General features: G+C 46.2%; 1 protein-coding gene across 1 annotated transcript in view; it reads left to right on the top strand.

The window, feature by feature from the left end:
- LOC138304205 (alcohol dehydrogenase 1-like) overlaps positions 1-20,373 on the top strand; it is a 470,989-nt gene that overhangs the window by 389,313 nt on the left and 61,303 nt on the right. Inside the window, exon 8 of the mRNA XM_069244108.1 lies at positions 162-300. Coding sequence (XP_069100209.1) covers positions 162-300 — 139 coding nt within the window. The remainder of the gene's footprint in view (positions 1-161; positions 301-20,373) is intronic.

Below are 20,373 nucleotides of genomic sequence, written 5' to 3'. Positions count from 1 at the left end.
CTTGGCATTTCACATAATCTGCCGGTATACCCTCTTCTACTCACCTGTGCCGCACTTGGATACCTTCGTAGGTGATTAATGCTCTATACAAATCTGCTTAAAATAACACAACATACCACTCTACTAATATTTTCACTTTATCAATGTTTCTTGATGTTTAGGCTTCAAGAGTAAAGATAGCGTCCCGCAGATGGTAAATGACTACTTGAGAAAGAAGTTTAATCTGGATGAATTTATTACTCACACTTTACCATTTGAGAAGATCAATGAAGGATTCGAACTTTTACGTGGTGGAAAGTGGTAAGTTACTTTTCAATACGTTGTACTGGAAAGAGCAGCACAAGTACATAGTTCATTACCATTAGAGTGCAAATCAATTTAAATAAAATGCCATGAGAAATAATTTCTTGGAGTTAATGAATTTATGATGACGTAGCTCTGATGTCACTACATGCCGAATTTATAATACTCAGCAATGTGCTCTAAAAAGATAAGATAGCCTTTACTAATACTACAAAATGGTTCCCGATTTAAAAGCAGCTACTGATTCCCTCAATGCGGAGCATCAATTGGCATTTTGATATCGTACACAATACCATAGTGCTCCCTTAAGTGTGATTAAGTCTCATCTAGGTTCTGTTCTTGAAAATGGTAAAGAGCTCCTCTGAGCTATAAAATAATTTTAGTATAGAAACCAGTATTTGGTGTTTTAAGTATCGTACTGTTATCAATCACACCCATATTTATAATAACACAATTCTGTAAGTAAACCTAACTGTACTTAAGTGTCTTTAACTGGCAGGGGTAGTTGCACCTTCTGTGTGTGTGATGCAGAACTCCTCTAGTGGAGAAGATGCGAAGCAAGAGGATCTCAGCAGCCTCATGGCCGAAGTGCAGGAGGCCAGTACACACAGACAAGTAGTGCTTACTCGAGTCTGGTTTCTTCAATATGCCCTAAAAGTAACTGTGCGTAAGTGCGAGGGTGCTTACATGCACGTGTGAGTTTTTATGTGTACACGTGTGTGTACGCGTGTCTGTGGGTTTGTATATGTGACAGAAGAGGAAGAAGTGAGAGAAGGGACTCATCTACAAATGAAAGCATTTTTGCTGGGAGTGAGGGTCGTGACAAAATGTTTTTTATCTTATTTCTGTCAAGAGCTTGATCCAGCTTCCAGGCATCAGATTCTCATCTTCTCACTGGCAGAGCTTCGTTGAGACCTGCCCTTGAAAATAGAATGCATTGACGTAAGCTGGGCAGTTAACTCATGACAGCAACACGTCTGTGCCTGCCCCGTGAGACTGCTTACTCCTCAACCTTTTCACAAGCAGCTGTAACCTCTTCCTCGCTCCTATATTGTGCTTTCTTGACTGGGTGCTTATGCTAAGGTCTCTAATTGCTTAGGATTCAGGCCCTGATTTATACTTTTTGGTGCAAAACTGCACTAACGCAGTTTTGCACCAAAACGTTTAGCACCGGCTTGCACCATTTCTGTGCACCAGCCAGCCTCAATATTTATGGAATGGTGGAAGCCGGTCAGGGACACCATCCTGCATACTGAATTGCGACTCGCAAATTGCGAGTCTCTCTGACTCGCAATTTGTGAGTCGCAATTCAGGAATTTCGTACATCTGGCCCTTAGTGCAGTGTAATTGGCAGTGAAAGGGTGCATGCACCATTTCACACAGGCTGTAATGACAGTCTTGTAGAAGCCTTTGCATGGGCTCCCTAGTGGGTGGCAAAAGAAATGCTGCAGCCCATAGGGATCCCCTGGAACCCCAATGCCCTGGGTACCTAGGAACTATATACTAGGGACTTATAAGGGGTAACCTATATGCCAATTTTGGGTGAGATACTGTGGTTACCAGTATGCAGTGACAAACTTTCGATGAGAGAGAGCATAAGCACTAGGATCCTGGGTAGCAGGATCCCAGGGACACAGTCAAACACACTCACATCAGGCTGAAATCGGGGGTAACATGCCAAAAAAAAAGCTACTTTTCTACACCACCTGGCTAATGTCAATTTCCCACACGCTAGCCCACCCTTTGCGCCAGCTTGCAGGATTCCATAAATTTGGCAACCGGCTGGCGCTCTGGAATGATGCAAGCCACTGCTACACTATTTGATGCATTACTGTGTTTGCAAAGTTTTGCATAAAAAAGTATAAATATGGGCCTCAGTGACACCTGCACAACACCTACTTGGTCACAAGTACCAAGTCACTGATGTGAATAACTACACTCAGGGGCATATTTATACTCTGTTTGCACCGAATTAGGGGCATATTTATACTCTGTTTGCGCCGGAATTGCGTCGTTTTTTTTGACGCAATTCCGACGCAAAACTAACTCCATATTTATACTTTGGCGTTAGATGTGTCTAGCGCCAAAGTCCATGGAGTTAGCGTCATTTTTTAGCGTGGACACCTACTTTGCGTTAATGATATGCAAGGTAGGCGTTCCCGTCTAAAAAATCGACTCCGAGGCATGTGCGCCGTATTTACACTCCCGGGCAAAATTCACGCCCGGGAGTGGGCGGGTCAAAAAAAATGACGTACGCCCGCTTTTGCGCAGTTTTTTAGCGCCTGGTCAGGGCAGGCGTTAAGGGACCTGTGGGCTCGGAAGGAGCCCAGAGGTGCCCTCCCAAGCCCCCAGGGACATCCCCTGCCACCCTTGCCCACCCCAGGAGGACACCCAAGGCTGGAGGGACCCATCCCAGGGACATTAAGGTAAGTTCAGGTAAGTTTATTTTTTTATTTTTTCGTGGCATAGGGGGGCCTGATTTGTGCCCCCCTACATGCCACTATGCCCAATGACCATGCCCAGGGGACAGAAGTCCCCTGGGCATGGCCATTGGGCAAGGGGGCATGACTCCTGTCTTTGCTAAGACAGGAGTCATTTCTATGGGGGTTGGGAGTCGAAAAAAATGGCGCAAATCGGGTTGAGGCGAAAAATTTGCCTCAGCCTGACTTGCCCCATTTTTTGGCGCCCATGTTCCATATCCCCCTACGCCGGCGCTGCCTGGTGTACGTCGTTTTTTTCCACGCACACCAGGCAGCGCCGGCGGCTAACGCCGGCTAACGTCATTGATTAAATACGGCGCCCGCATGGCGCTTCAGAATGGCGTTAGCCGGCGCTAATTTTTTTGACGCAAAACTGCGTTAGCGCAGTTTTGCGTCAAAAAGTATAAATATGGCCCCTAGTGTCATTTTTTTTTAACTCTAATTCGGTGCAAAACTAACTCCATATTTATACTTTGGTGCTAGACCCCTCTAGCACCAAATTTATGGAGTTAAAGTCATTTTTTGAAAGTGGAGACCTACTTTGCCTTAATGAGATGCAAGGTAGGCGTTCCCATGCAAAAAATGACTCTATGGCCTTAACGCCATATTTAGGGGCATATTTATACTCTGCGGCATATTTATACTCTGTTTGCACCGAATTAGTGTCATTTTTTTTTTACTCTAATTCGGTGCAAAACTAACTCCATATTTATACTTTGGTGCTAGACCCATCTAGCACCAAGGCCCTGATTTAAACTTTTTTTGCACCGCATTAACGTCATTTTATGACACAAAAGTGGCGCAAACTTACAAAATATTGGCCCTTATTTATACTTTTTGCTGCAAAACTGCACTAACTCAGTTTTGCACCAAAAAGTTTAGCACCGGCTTGCACCATTTCTGTGCACCAGCCGGGCACCATATTTATGGAATGGTGCAAGCCGGTGCAAAGGGTAGGCTAGAGTTTAAAAAAATGACTTTAGTCGGGTGGGGCTGGCAGTATAGAAGAAAAGGGTTTAGCACCAAAAAATGGCTTTAGGCAGGTTAGAGTAAAAAATAATTACTCTAACCAGATTAGCGTCATTTTATGGTGCTAAACCTACCATGCCACATGACTCCTGCCTTAGAAAAGGCAGGAGTCATGCCCACCACCCCAGTGGCCAGCACAGAGGACAGGGGTCCCCTGGGCATGGCCATTGCACCCTGTGCCATGTATGGGGGCCCATTTCAGGGCCCCCTATGGCACTTTCAAAAATAAAATGCACTTACCTGGGATGGGGTCCCCCATCCTCGCAGTCCCTCTAGTGTGGTGGGGGTGCCCCTAGGGCCTAGGGAGGGCACCTCTGGGCTTATTCCATGGTGTTCCACCATGGAAATAGGGCCACAGGTCCCCTAACGCCTGCCCTGACCCAGGTCTTAAAAAATGTTTTGACCCCTCCTCCCTCCCTTGCACCATTTTTACATGGGAGTATAAATATGGTGATAAGGCCATAGAGTCATTTTGCACGGGAACGCCTACCTTGCATCTCATTAAGGCAAGGTAGGTTTCCACTTCCAAAAAATGACTTTAACTCCATAAATTTGGTGCTAGACGGGTCTAGCACCAAAGTATAAATATGGAGTTAGTTTTGCACTGAATTAGATTTAAAAAACATTGACGCTAATTCAGTGCAAACAGAGTATAAATATGCCCCTTAGGGGCATATTTATACTCCGTTTGCGCCGAATTTGCGTCGTTTTTTTCGACGCAAATTCGACGCAAAACTAACTCCATATTTATACTTTGGCGTTAGACGCGTCTAGCGCCAAAGTTCATGGAGTTAGCGTCATTTTTTTGCGTGAACACCTTCCTTGCGTTCATGATATGCAAGGTAGGCGTTCCCGTCTTAAAAAATGACTCCGATGCTATTGCGTCGGATTTATACTCCCGGGCAAAAATGACGCCCGGGAGTGGGCGGGACTAAAAAACCCGCATTTAAGCCGGATTTTAGCGCCTGGGTCAGGGCAGGCGTTAAGGGACCTGTGGGCTCAGAATGAGCCCAGAGGTGCCCTCCCAAGCCCCCAGGGACACCCCCTGCCACCCTTGCCCACCCCAGGAGGACACCCAAGGATGGAGGGACCCACCCCAGGGACATTAACGTAAGTCCAGGTAAGTGTTTTTTTTATTTTACTTTTGTGGCATAGGGGGGCCTGATTTGTGCCCTACTACATGCCACTATGCCCAATGACCATTGCCAGGGGACAGAAGTCCCCTGGGCATGGCCATTGGGCAAGGGGACATGACTCCTGTCTTTGCTAAGACAGGAGTCATTTCAATGGGGGATGGGCGTCGTAAAAAAATGGCGCAAATCGGGTTGTGGCGATTTTTTTGCCTCAGCCTGACTTGCACCATTTCTGGACGCCCATACGCCATTTTCCCCCTACGCCGGCGCTGCCTGGTGTACGTGTTTTTTTTTAACGCACACCAGACAGCGCCGGCGGCTAACGCCGGCTAACGTCATTCAATAAATACGGCGCCCGCATGGTGCTTCAGAATGGCGTTAGCCGGTGCTAATTTTTTTGACGCAAAACTGCATTGGCGCAGTTTTGCGTCATAAAGTATAAATATGGCCCTTAGCGTCAAAAAATGATGCTAATCTGGTCAGAATAATTTATTTTGACTCAAAACTGCCTAACGTCATTTTTTGTTAATCTTGCCTACCCTTTGCACCGGCTTGCACCACTCCATAAATATGGTGCCCAGCTGGTGCTAAAAAATGGTGCAAGCCGGTGCAAAACTTTTTGGGGCAAAACTGCCTTAGTGCAGTTTTGCACCAAAAAGTATAAATAAGGCCCTCAGTCCCTCCCACTAGCTGTAGTACAACTTAGCTGGGGTGGAGTTACTGGCCCTAAACAGGTTTCTTTTAGGAAATGTCCTAGAGATTTCAGATTGGGCTGAGGTAGAGTTCCTTCCCCAAGCATCCTTGCTGGGTATACCCCAACAACTGCTCCCTTTAATCTCAAAGGAGACTAAAAAGCAAAGTAGGGGAGGAGCACCAGAACCTGAAATGATGGCCCAGGACACTCTTAAAAACACAGGCATGCAGGATATCAAAGTATTCCATGCCCACCCTCCCACTAAGGATACGATTCATCTGAGGGAGGATACCACCCCCAGGGTGAAGCCTGTATCAAAGGAGTCAAAAGCTACCACAGTTGAACTCTCAGGGGTAAAAGTACCTCTCTGTGAGAAACCTAAGACAGAACAGCAGCCCTGCCCTGTCTTACAAAACTTGGAGCAACCCTCCAGCCCTCCCAAAGAAAGTTTAGTGCAGCATCCCTGTACTACCTCTAACACCTTGGGACAGCAAAACTATCCTTAGTTAGAGCCCTTGGGACAGCAACCCTGTCCTGCTCTTCACCAAAAAGGACAGCAACCCTGTCCTCCTTTAGAGACTTTAGGACAAACTTTTTGTCCTGCTCTAGCCTTGCTAAGATAGCACCCCTGTCTAGCATTACAACCCTTAGGACAGCAACCCTGTCCTAACATAGGGACCCAGGGACACTCATCCTCCCCCACTTTAAAATGTTTCTCACACCTTAAAAATAGGGAATCACAGGGTCCACAGTTTCAATGTACTTCAGGTTAAAGTAGGCAAACAGAGTGTTTCATCTCCCTGTAGGGAAAGTGGATGATAACGGGAGTAACCACTCTACTGCAGAGGTACTCTCCACTTATCACCACTTAGACAATGAAGTCTTAACTCGCCAAGGTTAGCCTTATTTTCCTTCATTTGGGGGAAGTTGAGTGGGAAAGTAGACTCTTTCTAGCTTGGTTACCCCCACTTTTTGCCTGTTTGTCAGTGTGCATGATGTGTCTATTGGGATCCTGCTAACCAGGACCCCAGTAGTTATGCTCTCTCCCCTAAATTTAGTTGATGATAACTGTTATCACAGTATTTCACCCACAATTGGCACACTGGTGCCCCATTATAAGTCCCTAGTATATGGTACCTAGGTACCCAGGGCATTGGGATTCCAGAGGATCCCTATAGGCTGCATCTATATATATTGCTACCCATAGGGAGCCCATGCAAAGGCTTCTGCAGGACTGCCATTGCAGTCTGCGTGAAAAGGTGCAAGCACTCTTTCCCTGCCATTTTTCACTACACCAGCTCAATTATATGTCACTCCTATGGCAGGCCTTCTAGCCCAGAGGGCAGGGTGCAAAGTACCTGTGTGTGAGGGCACCCCTGCACTAGCAGAGGTGCCCACATGAACTCCAGGCCCATTTTCCCGGACTTTGTGAGTGTGGGGACGCCATTTTACCAGTGAATTGGGCATAGGTCACTACCTATGTCCAGTTACATTATGGTAACTGTGACTATAGGCATATTTGGTATCAAACATGTTGGAATCATACCCCAAGGCTTTTTCAAGCCTTGGTTGTATGATTCCATGCATTTTGGGGGCTCCTTAGAGGTCCTCCGGTACTGCATTACAGCCTTATGAGGGTTTCCAGGCAGCACCAAGCTGCTGCCACCTCCCAGACAGGTTTCTGTCCCCCTGTTGCTTGAATATCTCAAGCCCAGGAAGACAGAACAAAGGAGTTCCTCTGGGAGAGGAGTGTTGTAGGAGGCTGGCCTGGTTTGTAGTGGGTACCCTGGGTACTTACACCTTATACCAGGTCCAGTTATCCCTTATTAGTGAAGTAGTAGTGTTCTAGCAGCTTAGGCTGATAGAGGTAGCTATAGCATAGCAGCTTAGGCTGAACTAGGAGACATGCAACGCTCATGCAATACAACTTATAGTTACACAGTACTTATACACAAGTAAAGACAATACTCAGTGTTACCAAAAATAAAGGTATTTATTTGGGTAACACAGTACCAAAAATATCTTAGAGACAATACTCCTTCTGGAGGTAAGTATTATACACAATATATACACTAGACACCAAAATTAGACAAGTAAATAGTCATAGAACAATGTAAACAGTAGGAAATCCTATAGAATACAATGGGAGAAAATAGGTCTAGGGGCAACACAAACCATATACTAAAAAAGTGGAATGCGAATCATGAATTCCCCCCTACACAAGTGTGTGTGCAGAGTCACTGGGAGAGTAAGAATACAGTAAAGGTAAGTAAATTACCCCACCCCACAGCCCAGAAAAGCAGGAGTGAAGTACTGCAAGTTTCCTTAGCACACACTACACCTCGTTTTTGGGATTTTGCAGCAGCCATCATAACACAACAGGAGAGTATAGGAGAGTTGAGGATATAAAAATAACCGAAAGGAACAACGTCGTACCAATCTCCCTGAATACAAAACCAAAAGTCACAGAAGAAAGTACGGGGTTCACACGTTTGTATGGAGCTCTAAACAGTGGAAATTTCCTAACAGCTCCTAGACCTTGTTAGGTAAGTCAATGCTGGTGGGTACTGTGGAGAGTCGAGATTCGGAGGTGGGGGAGTGGAGGGAAAGTTTCCTTTATGGACTAGGTGGTCTCACACACTATTTAGGGCCAGATGTACAAACCTTTTTGCACGTCGCAAACAGCGAATTTAGCTGGTTGAGACGTGCAAAAAACACATCGCGATGCCTAATCTCCGTTTTGCGAGTCGGTAACCTGGTTACCGACTCGCAAAACGGGACTGCGAGTCGCAATTAGGAAGGGGTGTTCCCCTTCCTAATTGCGAGTCGCAGCGCGATGCTGTATTGTTTTGTGACCGCGAACACGGTCGCAAAGCAATCACAGTTACCACCAGTGTCACACTGGTGGTAACCCCTTCCCCTTTGTGAATGGCATGAAAAACATTTTTTCAGAGCAGGCAGTGGTCCTATGGACCACTGCCTGCTCTGAAAAAGTGAAACGAAAAAGTTACATTTTTTAGTTTTGCAATGCATCTCGTTTTCCTTTAAGGAAAACTGGCTGCATTACAAAAAAAAAAAACTGCTTTATTTAAAAGCAGTCACAGACATGGTGGTCTGCTGTCTCCAGCAGGCCACCATCCCTGTGAGGGCGCCACTCGCAAGGGGGTCGCAAATTGTGACCCACCTCATTAATATTAATGAGGTGGGCCTTTGCGGCCCCCTTGCGAGTCGCAGATGGTGTCAGGGACACCATCATACATTCTGGATTGCGACTCATAAATTGCGAGTCAGTCTGACTTGCAATTTGCGAGTCGCAATCCAGATTTTTGCTACATCTGGCCCATAGTGTCATGCTTCATCATATGACCACCTAGCCCCACCGAGGTAGGACAATGCCACCTGAGCGGACTCAACCTCACTGTTAAAGGAACAGGAGGGAGTGCGTAAATTATCACTGTTCTGGAAAAATGTGGGATACAGCTAACCTAGGGTATACTTAAAAACACCTAAGCAGTCACCTGTGTGAAAGTACACTTTTAATAGTGGTGACCGTTGGAGTGGTTAAAAACACATTTGGGACACCTCTGTGAGAGCAAGGACTCACAGGGTCGCCTATCTAAGAGTCAATGGCCAACCTGTTTCTGCCCTCTCTATTGAGCCATGGAAGGTCTCGGGGCATTCGTCAGGGCCTCGGATCCCTACGCCTCATAAAATATGAGGGAAAAAGGACTACTCCGTGCACTGGGAGACTACGTGGAAGAGGGTGCAATGAAGGTAAAGGGCCTACCTTAAGCAAGACAATACCTTGTGGAGGCCCTATACCTGGAGGCAACTAGCCCCAGGAATCCAGGAGGGGGAGTGTCCCCTTATTGTCACACAAACTCCAAAGGGGGCGCTCACTGTGCGCCTATTCCGTCCTCTCGCTAGACCGCTTGAGCAAGAGAGGGCACAACAAAAGAAGGTCCCACGCCACCGGAGAACAACTCAGCGAGTTGAGCATCACAGGACGGAGTGCTGGGGACCTGGGTCAGGCTGTGCATGAAGGAATTTTGCAAAGAGTGCACAGAGGCCTTAGGAGGCGAAGAAGACACAGTAAACAGGGGTACCATTGCTCTTGGGGAAGGCAAGGTCTTACCTCCTCCAAATTGCGTCAGCAGGACCTCAGGACAGTCTATGTCGATGATGTCCATCCTCTGTGTCCTTAGGAGCACACTTGTTGCTGTGAGAGGAGTCCCTGGGGACCGGTCGACATCTTGGAAGGTGCCTGCTTGGAGCAGGGGAGTGATTCCGTCACTCCACAGAAGATTTCTTCGGTCCTTCTGGTGCAGGATGAAGACAGGGAGTCCCCAGAGCATGCACACCGTGGAAACTGTTGCAGTTGCTGACTTGGAGCTGAGGTTGCTGAAGAAAAGTGTCTTTTGTAGACACTTTGTTACAGTTACAGCGTTTCTTGGAGCAGGCTGTGGTTGATCCGAGGTCAGAAGAGTCTGAAGTTATTGCAGAGGATTCCTGAAGGAAACGTACAAGTAGAATCTGAAGAGAACCCACAGGAGGAGAGACCCTAAATAGCCCTGAGAGGGGGATTGGCTACCTTATCAGGTAAGGACCTATCAGAAGGGGTCTCTGACGTCACCTGCTGGCACTGGCCACTCAGAGCCCTCTAGAGTGCCCCCACACCTTGCAAAGCAAGATGGCGGAAGTCTAGGACACACTGGAGGAGCTCTGGGCATCACCCTGGGGTGGTGATGGACAGGGGAGTTGTCACTCTCCTTTCCTTTGTCTAGTTTCCCGCCAGAGCAGGGGAGATCGGGTACCAGAGCCGGTGTAGACGGTTTATGCAAGGAGGGTACCATCGGTGCCCTTCAATACATTTCTAGAGGCTGGGGGAGGCTACCCCTCCCCAGCCTGTAACACCTATTTCCAAAGGGAGAGGGTGTAACACCCTGCTCTCAGAGGAAATGCTTTGTTCCACCTTCCTGGGACTGGGCTGCCCAGACTCCAGGAGGGCAGAACCCTGTCCATGAGGTGGCAGCAGCTGTAACTGCAGTGCAAGTCTCAGAGAGCTGGTTTGGCAGTACTGGGGTCCATGGTGGAGCCCCCAGGATGCATGGAACTAGCTCCCCAGTACCAGATTTGGAATGGATGGACAATGCCATGATCTTAGACAGGTTACATGGCCATATTCGGAGTTACCATTGTGAAGCTACATATAGGTGTTAACCTATATGTAGTGCACACATGTAATGGCGTCCTCGCACTCACAAAGTCTGGGGAAGTGGCCCTGAACTATGTGGGGGCACCTTTGCTGGTGCAAGGTGCCCTCACACTTAGTTACTTTGCACCTAACCTTCAGCAAGTGAAGGTTAGACATATAGGTGACTTATACGTTACTTAAGTGCAGTGAAAATGGCTGTGAAATAGTGTGTGCACTATTTCTGAAGACTGCAATGGCAGTCCTGTGTAATGGGTTGTCTTAGCTCCCTATGGGTGGCAAAAGAAATGCTGCAGCCCATATGGATCTCCAAAAACCCCAATGCCCTGGGTACCCAGGTACCATATACTAGGGACTTATAAGGGGGGGTCCAGTATGCCAATTGAAATTGGTAAATGAAGTTACTGGGCTACAGTGACAAATTTAAAAGCAGAGAAAGCATAAGCACTGAGGTTATGGTTAGCAGAGCCTCAGTGACACAGTTAGGCACTACACAGGCATACATATTAGGCCACAAACTATGGGCACTGGGGTCCTGGCTAGCAGGATCTCAGTGAGACAGGCAAAACACACTGACAGATAGGTTTTTATCTATGAGCACTGGGGTCCTGGCTAGCAGGATCCCAGTGACACAGAAAAAACACACTGACACACACTCACAAACAGGCCAAAAGTGGGGTAACCATGCTAAAAGAGGCTACTTTCCTACAAGTGTTACACCATCTCGCTTTGGAAATAGGTGTTACCAACTTGGGTGGGGTAGCCTCCCCAGGCCACTGGAAATGCTTTGAAGGGCACATTTGGTGCCCTGCATGCATACACCAGTCTACACTGGTTCTGAGACCCCGCAGTCCATGCTCTGGAGGGAAACTGGACAAAGGATAGGGGAGTGATCACTGCCTTGTCCATCATCACCCCAGGGGTGGTGCTTAGAGGTCCTCCAGAGGGTCCCTGGATTTTGCCATCTTGGATTCAAGGTTGGCAGGGAACTCTTTGAGCATGTCAGTGGCCAGTGCCAGCAGGTGACGTCAGAGCCCCCTCCTGATAGGTGGTCCCCCAGCTAAGTGGCCAATCCCCCTATCAGGGCTATTTAGGGTCTCTCTCTTGAGTGGCTCCTCAGATTCGGATTGCAAGACTCCAGCAGGAATCCTCTGTAACCTCTACTTCGACTTCTTACCAAGGAAACTGCATCTGGACTCTTCAGGACCCTGCAAGCAGCAGCATAGAAGCAAGACACCTTCTGCAACATTGTATCTTTGGCTCCCTCCAGCAACTGCAACATTTCCATTGTCATGCTTCCTCTGAGGACAGGTCATCTTCAGCCTGCATCAGAAGAATGAAGGAATCTCCCTTGGGGTGAAGTAGTCACTCCCCTGCTTCTCCAGGCACCAACTGTGACGACGACAGGCCGCATGGGTAACCTCTCCTACTGAGCTGTGTGGATCCTGCATCACAGGTGGTAGACTGAAGTGGTACTGACAGTACTCTCTTCCAACTAACCAACTTGGGTGGAGGTAAGCCCTTGCCTGCCCATGCAGGACGGTACTCCCATGCTCCACGTCATTTGCAGCTGCCAAGGCTTGTTGGCATCCTTCCTTCAAGATCTTCATGTACCTTGAAGATCCAGCCCTCAGCACTCTTTCCTGTGATGCACAGCTCCCTGAGTTGTTCTCCAGTGGCGTGGGAGCCTTTCTAGCGGTGCTGTATGAGCCTCTTTGCGACTCTCCTGTCTCCGTCGTGTGGGACTCCTGCGGGCGCTGTCTGGGCTTCTGTGGGCTCCCTGTGTTGCTGAGAGCCCCCTCTGACTTCCCCTCCTGTGTAGAGTCCGCCTGGTCCTTCCTGGTCCACTTTATGCTAACCGTGAGTTTTGCATGTGCCAAGACTTGTTAGGGGAACCCGAAGATGCAAACATGACTGCAATCCTCCTTCTGGTGTGGGACATAACCTGCATCCTCCAGGAACCCCACTTCATCTTCTTGGTGCAGTGACAACTCTTCTTCCTCACCGGTGGTTCACTTCTTGCACCTTCATTCTGGTGGGTAGGGGCTCCTGCCCTTCCTGGACTCTGCTGTGCTGCTTGGAATTTGTCCAGTTTTTCCACAGGTCTTCTTGTCCAGGAATCCACTGTTGGTGTCTTGCAGTCTATTCTGGGCTTTGCAGAAATCTTCTTTGCTTCTGTATGTGTGATCAGGGGAATTTACAGTGATTTACTCCTGCTTTCTTGGTCACTGGGGTGGGTTGTGGTACTTACCTTTGGGCTTTCCTAGTACTCCCAGCTCCCCTCTACACACCACACTTACCTAGGTGGGGGACCAACTTTCGCATTCCACTTTTTTAATATATGGTTTGTGTTCCCCCTCGGCCTATTTCTAACTATTGTGATTTTCACTATTTGCACTCCTTTCTAACTGTTGTTATGCTTATTTCTGCATACTAGTGTATATAATTTGTGTAGTACTTACCTAAGGGAGTATAGTCTCTATGGTATTTTTGGCATTTATGTCACCAAAATAAACTACCTTTATTTTTGTAACACTGAATGTTTTCTTTCATGTGTGTAAGTACCAAGTGTGACTACAGTGGTATTGCATGAGCTTTGCATGTCTCCTAGATAAGCCTTGGCTGCTCATCCACAGCTACCTCTAGAGAGCCTAGCTTCTAGACACTCACTACACTACACTAATAAGGGATATCTGGACCTCGTATAAGGTGTAAGTACCATAGGTACCCACCACACACCAGTCCAGACTCCAGCAAAAAGTTAGTCCTGCCACAGTGTGAGGAAGAGACTGGTCGACCATGCCCATGCCAGTCACATTGGTATTTCAAAATTGTGGGTTAGAGAAAATTATAGGTGGACCCAATGGATGTGATTGTAGAGAGAGAAGTAAGGAATTGTCAGGGTTGTGCCCAATCCAACAAAATGTTGAAGTGTAGGACACAAGCGATGGTCATGAGAGAGTAAACTTCGGGCATGGGTGGACATAACAATGAACATATTTGGTGAAAACACGCAATCGTAAAGTTATTGTGTGTGTTGATATGTTTTCAAGGCGGCCTGAGATTAAATTTGCTTTCTAGAAGAACTATTTGAGAGAGAGAGTTTCCCCTCTTCCATTCTCACCAATAATGGAGTGCAACTTACTTACGAGGTTGTAGAAATGTTTATGAGAAAAAGAGGTATCAAGCCCAAATAGGCAGCATTATACCACCCAAATCCAATGGGGTTGTGAAGCGCTTCATCAAAGTACTCAAGGAGAACTTGCAACAGTCCTTGGCATGTGAAGTACAATGGGAAAGTGAGATGAGAAAAAAAGGTATGTGAATATCGCTTGACACCATATTTCACTAGGGGGTGTCTCCCTTTCAGTTGTTTAGAGGAAGGTTACCCAGTAGTGAGACCTGGGTGGGTACATGAGAGAAGAAAAGAAGTAGACAGTCAGGTTGTATGGAGATGGATGGAGAGAAACAGAAAGAGAAAAATAAGGAAAGTAGGAAAGAACATCATGATCTGAGAAAGGCAATCAAAGAAACCTCTGTGTAAGTAAGTGATTGGATAAAAATCAAGTCCCCAAGAAATGAGGGCAAAGCTTCAAAATTCTGGGGGCCTTTTCAGGTTATAAAATTGGTAAAAAATGCAGTAAAGACATGCAACCACAGAATTTGGAAGCTCAACTGAGTGGCTAAGTACAATCCTGTCAAACAAAGAGAGGTGGGTCTCTCAAAAATAATTTCAAGAGAAAATTTATACAGTAGGCCACAACCTATTTTGAAAAGGCCAGTACATCTACGAGACTGTGTAGTAATGTGTTTTATTAGTTATCCTATGATCTCTATCTTAGAGCCTGTATATAAGTTCTATTTTTATTTGATATATATATTTTAATGTTGATTTATGTGGGGTTGCATTGGGTGAGGGAGGTGATGTGGTATCTAGTTACAGGGTTCTGTAACCATTTGAGTACTGTTCTATAACCAGTGCATCATCACTAGAATGTTGAAAGAGTCAGTTGAGAGTGAACCTGCTTGGAGGAGGTGTAAGGAGCTGCTGGCCTGGATGGGGCATATAAATGGATATATTTTGCAATTAAAGAACATTTCCTCACAGCAACCAAGTCAGTCCCTTTATCAGTGAACTTTACGTTTGGTGTCCTGTCAATCACTTCCACCATCCCTCTCTTCTTATGCTCCGGCAATCTTGCCTCCATGTTTTCTGTGTTAATTGCAATTTCTAAGAATATCAGTACTGTTCTGGATCCCTTCACCTTCTCCTCAGCTAATGGACGCCCCATCTTCCATGAACTCTTTAAAATGTGCCAGAAATTTCTGGCAATCCGCTGAGCTAGGATGCCCTATGAAGAAACAATTAACAAGCTAAAGGTACACTATTGTGTAGCCTGTCACAAAACTAATAAGTCATTGCAGGAATGATCTGAATCTTTCAAAGAGAGTGCAGGAAATAGAACTCCTCATTGGCAAAGCTTTGTCGACAAACCATTATTCCTTAAATTGAATTCCCAGCAACTCAAAATCAGCTGGGTGTACAGGCAGCAATCAAAAGGCTGACGTAATGTCACTCTTAGCCATATGTGCCCCTTGGCCCACCTCATTCACCAATGCCACTGCCACAATCACTGATGATTACGATACTGCTGCCATGTTTTCCATTATGCAGTCATTCACTGACTGTCCTTCAGGCCACGCCATGTGTTGTATCAGGTGGAAATGGCCTGTCTCTTTTCTGGGGCCTGCCACAATGGGGGGCACAGTTAAATTATCAATGGACCACTCAAAAAGGTCCAGCTTCCTCCCCTCTCAAATCTCCTTATTCAATTTCTCTTCTACCACTTGAGGGTAGACTTTAACTGATTTTAAATTGTCTGCCCATCTCCTACACCACGGGCCTGTATAACCTATTTTAATCCCGTTCCTAAAACCTTCCCACAACAAGGCACTATCCTGTGGTTCTCCATACCACTGGCATGCCACATGGTGAAGTTTAACCGGAGAATGGGCTCTTCCATATAGGTCTCTGTGAGCCTCTCACCTACTAATGCCACTGCCCTCCTGTAAATGCTTGCTGTGCATCTGCTGCTCCCCCACAATGTGTAAGTGGGTGTCTGTCTATGCACTGTGACCATTTGTGCCGGAAAAGTATTCTCTTTTGCAGAAACCCCTACTGAATGGCCAGCATGCTCTTCCTCTTCCTGTTGTTCCCACCACTTCTTGGGTGGTGTAAGAATATGGGTTCTACCCATCTACTATGCTCTAATTATTCACTTTTTGATCACCTGGTTTTAGATATTTTACTGTGGTGGAGCCTCATAACCTGTGACTGACCCTTAGTAATTTAATGGCAAATGGACTGTTCATGCCTACCGCCAGTATCTGCTTTTTAAGATAAGGCCCCTGTGCCACAGCAAGGATAAGAGGAACTTGGATGGTTACAAGTAAACACCTGTGCACACATGTGTGTATGCATGTGAGGGCTGTGTGTGTAAGACTCCTGTCCTGCACAGCCTAAGAACTGTGCACCGATAGCGTGGAACAGATGGGACTGGGTATTGGGACTGGGTATTGAACAGAGTAGGCCTTATAATGTTTGTGTGCACATAAAGGGAAAATCAGTGTTGTTTATTGTGTTGTCTGCAGGGAACTCCATTATACTTATACTTATGGGGAAGGCTGCCTTAGAGTGCAGCTCCACTACCCCTTGGTCTACAGACACAAGAGTGGTACCGACTTACAGAGTAACCTGTCTGAAAAGAACAATTCTGCAAAGTCCAAAGGCATTTCTGTACAGCTAGTGAGTCATCCAGGAATGTCATATTTCTGTTGCTTAGCTCGGGATCACAGCCCAGGCCTTTTGTCACCCTGCTGGGATGAGTTAATTAAGTTTCTCTCTAGCGGCAGAAACAAAGCTCCCCCCCCCCACATAAAGGGAGCAATTGACAGTGCTTAAGTCAGCTTCTAAGAAGGAAAGGGGCGGGGGCACTCTTCTGCATCAGTCAGCCAGCAGTATCACTGGGTCAGGATGGGAGGTTGGGACGGGGCGAAGAGGTGATGTGGTACATCAGGATGGCCAAGAGGTGGATTCCTGCTGGACACTCCCGCACCCACTCCAAAGGTCCTGTGCAGGAGAGAGCGCTCTCTCTTGATTGTGCCTTTCTGCTGGACACTGCTGGAAGTTTCTCAGTAAGTGTTGTTACTTGAACTTAACCCAGATAGTATCACAATAATTACATCACTAAAGTTTTACATATGGCATTAAAAATACAGAACAAATGCCTCTTTTTAATACACCTATGTTAGGGTGCTAACATAATCTTTCAAAGTGGTGGAGGTGTAATACAATACTTGTCCTAAATTCTACTAAGCAAAGCGAATGAACCAGAGCTATTTTTTATGGGTTCAGGGGCATGGGGTTCTTCCCACAAGAAATATTTGAAAACATGAGTCACACAGTACATCTTAAAGCAAACTTTTCACATAAATCTGCAGAAAGCCATGAGAGATATAAATGCACTTATTACGTAAATAGGTCCTTTCATGGTGTCCCAAGCCAATGAAACCTGATGTTCCACAGGAGTTGACCCCCTTTTTCAGAATGTGTATGGGTGCCCTGTATGCCTAAAATAACGTCCACTGTGCCAGGGCCAGCATTTTGTCATGCGTGCCCCTTTATGCCACGAGGGCCTTCTTATGCCAACACTTACATATATACCAGCCCTGGAATTTACCTACTAATGTTATCTAAGTATCATGGGTGACCCCACTGTGAAAGTGTACCTTGAGTATGATAGGGTGAGACTTTTGTCATATTTTTCCACCTCCTATATGCCACAGCTATCCTCCTTTGTTCCAAGAATTACCTCCAATATTCTAGCTCTATCATTTTACAATGGGTGTCCCTTACCAAGAATTACATCCAGTATGCCTGTGCCAACTTTTTGCAATGGATATCCCATGTATCAAGTATTATCGCTAGTATGCCTGGTCCCTGTTTGTTAATAATTGCCTTCAGTATCTCAACACCAATATTTTGCCAGGGCCTAAAGCAGACTCACAAAAATAGCACCATATTTTCACTCATGCTAATTCACATTCACTAACTCACACTCATTCTCATCTACTCACTCTTAATCATTCTCACTTAATTGTACTCATTCATTTTCACTCTCTTGATCTCATTCTTACATTCGCACACTGTCACTCATTCTTACACTGATTATCTCACACCTTCTCACTCACACTGACTTTCATTCACTCATACTCAATCATTCTCCTTCACCTTGACTGTTAGAAATTGGGACTCAAGTTCACAGGGGTAAGCACCCTGTCCAAGTAAGGACCACAATCCTAGTCACGGTAAGTCATATACACACTTTAACCTGTGCTCACCCTGTGATGGCTTTGTACAAAGCAGCCAGGCATAACTTAAAAAGCAATGTGTAAAGTATTTGTGCAACACACACACAGTAACTTAATGAAAACATCACAAAAAGACTCCATGTATGTTTAGATAAATAAATAATTTTTATCTGAGTAAAACAAGACCAAAATGACAAAAATCCTATCAGTACAAGTTTAGAGATACATTTTTAAATACTAAACTAAAAATGAGGTCCTGAGGGACCAGTGCAAATCCAAAGTTCAGGCCAACTGCAATGGAGGGTAGGCTGGGTACGTAGCCCAAACAGGGTCAGCTGACAAAGTACCTTGGATGGAGCAAAGCTGAAACGTCGAGGTCACGATGCTTTGGTTCCGGTAGGTGCAGTCAAGTAGAGGCATCGTCGTCAAGCCTTGCAGTTGAGTCCCGCATTGGAGGCAAACTCCGCTGAGATGAATTAATTGCGTCATCGTCGAGCCGTGCAGAGCATTGTCAACGGTCTGCGCAGGATGAAAGTCATCGAACAGCCTCAACATCAGCATCAAAGGGTGATGCGTCTGTTCTGACCAGTGCAGTGGTTGCAATGGATCAGTTTTACCAGTATACAGCTGCAGAACCCACTCTGAGGTGCAGGACTTGAGGGGGCACCTCAAGCAAGGGTAGGACTCACAGGTGGCAGAGTCCAGCAGCACCAGGAGAGTTGCAGACAGTCTTTGATGTCCCTGCGACCGCAGTAGGACAGAGGGCAAGTCAGCAAGCTTTGGAGTCACTCTGGGTTCAAGTGGGATGGGTCCAGTCCTTGTCCTCTGCAGGGCAAAGTTCTGCAGGCAGCAGGGCAGCTCAGCAAAGCAGAGAAGCTGTTCCTCAGAACAGTCAGTCCAGGCAAAGTGGCAATTCTCACAACACAATAGTCTTTGCTCCAACAGAGGTCTTCCCAAGTCCAGTAGTGTACTGATGTAGTAGGGTTAGGGCCCTAGTACATATACCCAATTGAGCCTTTGAAGTGAGGGTGACTTCAAAGCTGCTCCTTGAAGTGCACAGGCCACACTTTCATACCAACTCTGGCTCCAGACCATCAGAAGGGGTAACCAGTCCTTTGTTCTGAAAGGTATACTGAGGAATTCCCAATGCTGGCCTATGAAAGGAGTAGGCCTCACAGTAGTGAAAAACATCTTTTGGACTTTTTCACTACCAGACATGTAAAATTAGAAGTACAGAGTCTGCATTTTACTTCCTTACTGCCCTATGGGTTACCTAGGGCCTACCTTAGAAGTTATGTATATATAATAAAAGGGGTGTTTAAGGCCTGCTGAGAGGTTTTAAATGCCAAGATGAAGGGACAGTGAAACTGCACACATAGGCTGTACATTGACAGGCTTGAGACATGTCCACAAGGCTACTTCAGTAGGTGGAAAAAGCAGTGCTGCAGGCCCACTAGGAGCATTTAGCTTACAGGCCCTGAGTATATTGTATACCACATTACAACTGACTTGCAAGTAAATTAAATATGCCAACTGTGGATACACCAATGTTACCATGTTTAGGAGAGAAGTACATGCACTTTAGCACTGGTCAGCAGTGGTAAAGTGCTCAGAGCTCTAAAGCCAACAAAGAGATACAGAAAAAAAAGGAGATAAAAGATAAAAAAAAGTCTGGTGGAAGACCACCCTAAGGATGCCAGATCTAACGCTGAACCACTCATACTCAGTGACATTTAATCCTATTAATTGCCACTCCTATCACTGTCACTTTCACTCACTCACACATGCTCACTTACACACACGCTTACACAAACACTCCCTTTCTCTGTCACACAAACACAATCTTACAGGCAGGCATGTGCACAACTTACATTTACATTTGTTTTTTACTTACTTGATACTCTAGTTTGTATTACACCTCTAGTGAAAAACATACAATTACTCACTGTTAGCGTAATTACAAATGAGCTAAATACAAGGGGGGTGAAACCGCCCATGTCTTCTTGGTACTGATTTTGCCATCTCTGACACAGAGGTCACAAAGGCAGTGCAAAGGATCGCAGCTGTGACCTCTGGCGATCCGTAAATGAAGGCAATGACTTTGAATATTAGCAACTGGCATACTGTGAGTTGATACGTTTCAGGTATATT

Source organism: Pleurodeles waltl, chromosome 1_1 (genome assembly GCF_031143425.1).
Source record: "Pleurodeles waltl isolate 20211129_DDA chromosome 1_1, aPleWal1.hap1.20221129, whole genome shotgun sequence".
Classification (NCBI taxonomy): Eukaryota; Metazoa; Chordata; class Amphibia; order Caudata; family Salamandridae; genus Pleurodeles; species Pleurodeles waltl.
The sequence above is the reverse complement of the archived record's forward strand: the minus strand, read 5'-3'. Positions and strand labels throughout refer to the sequence as shown.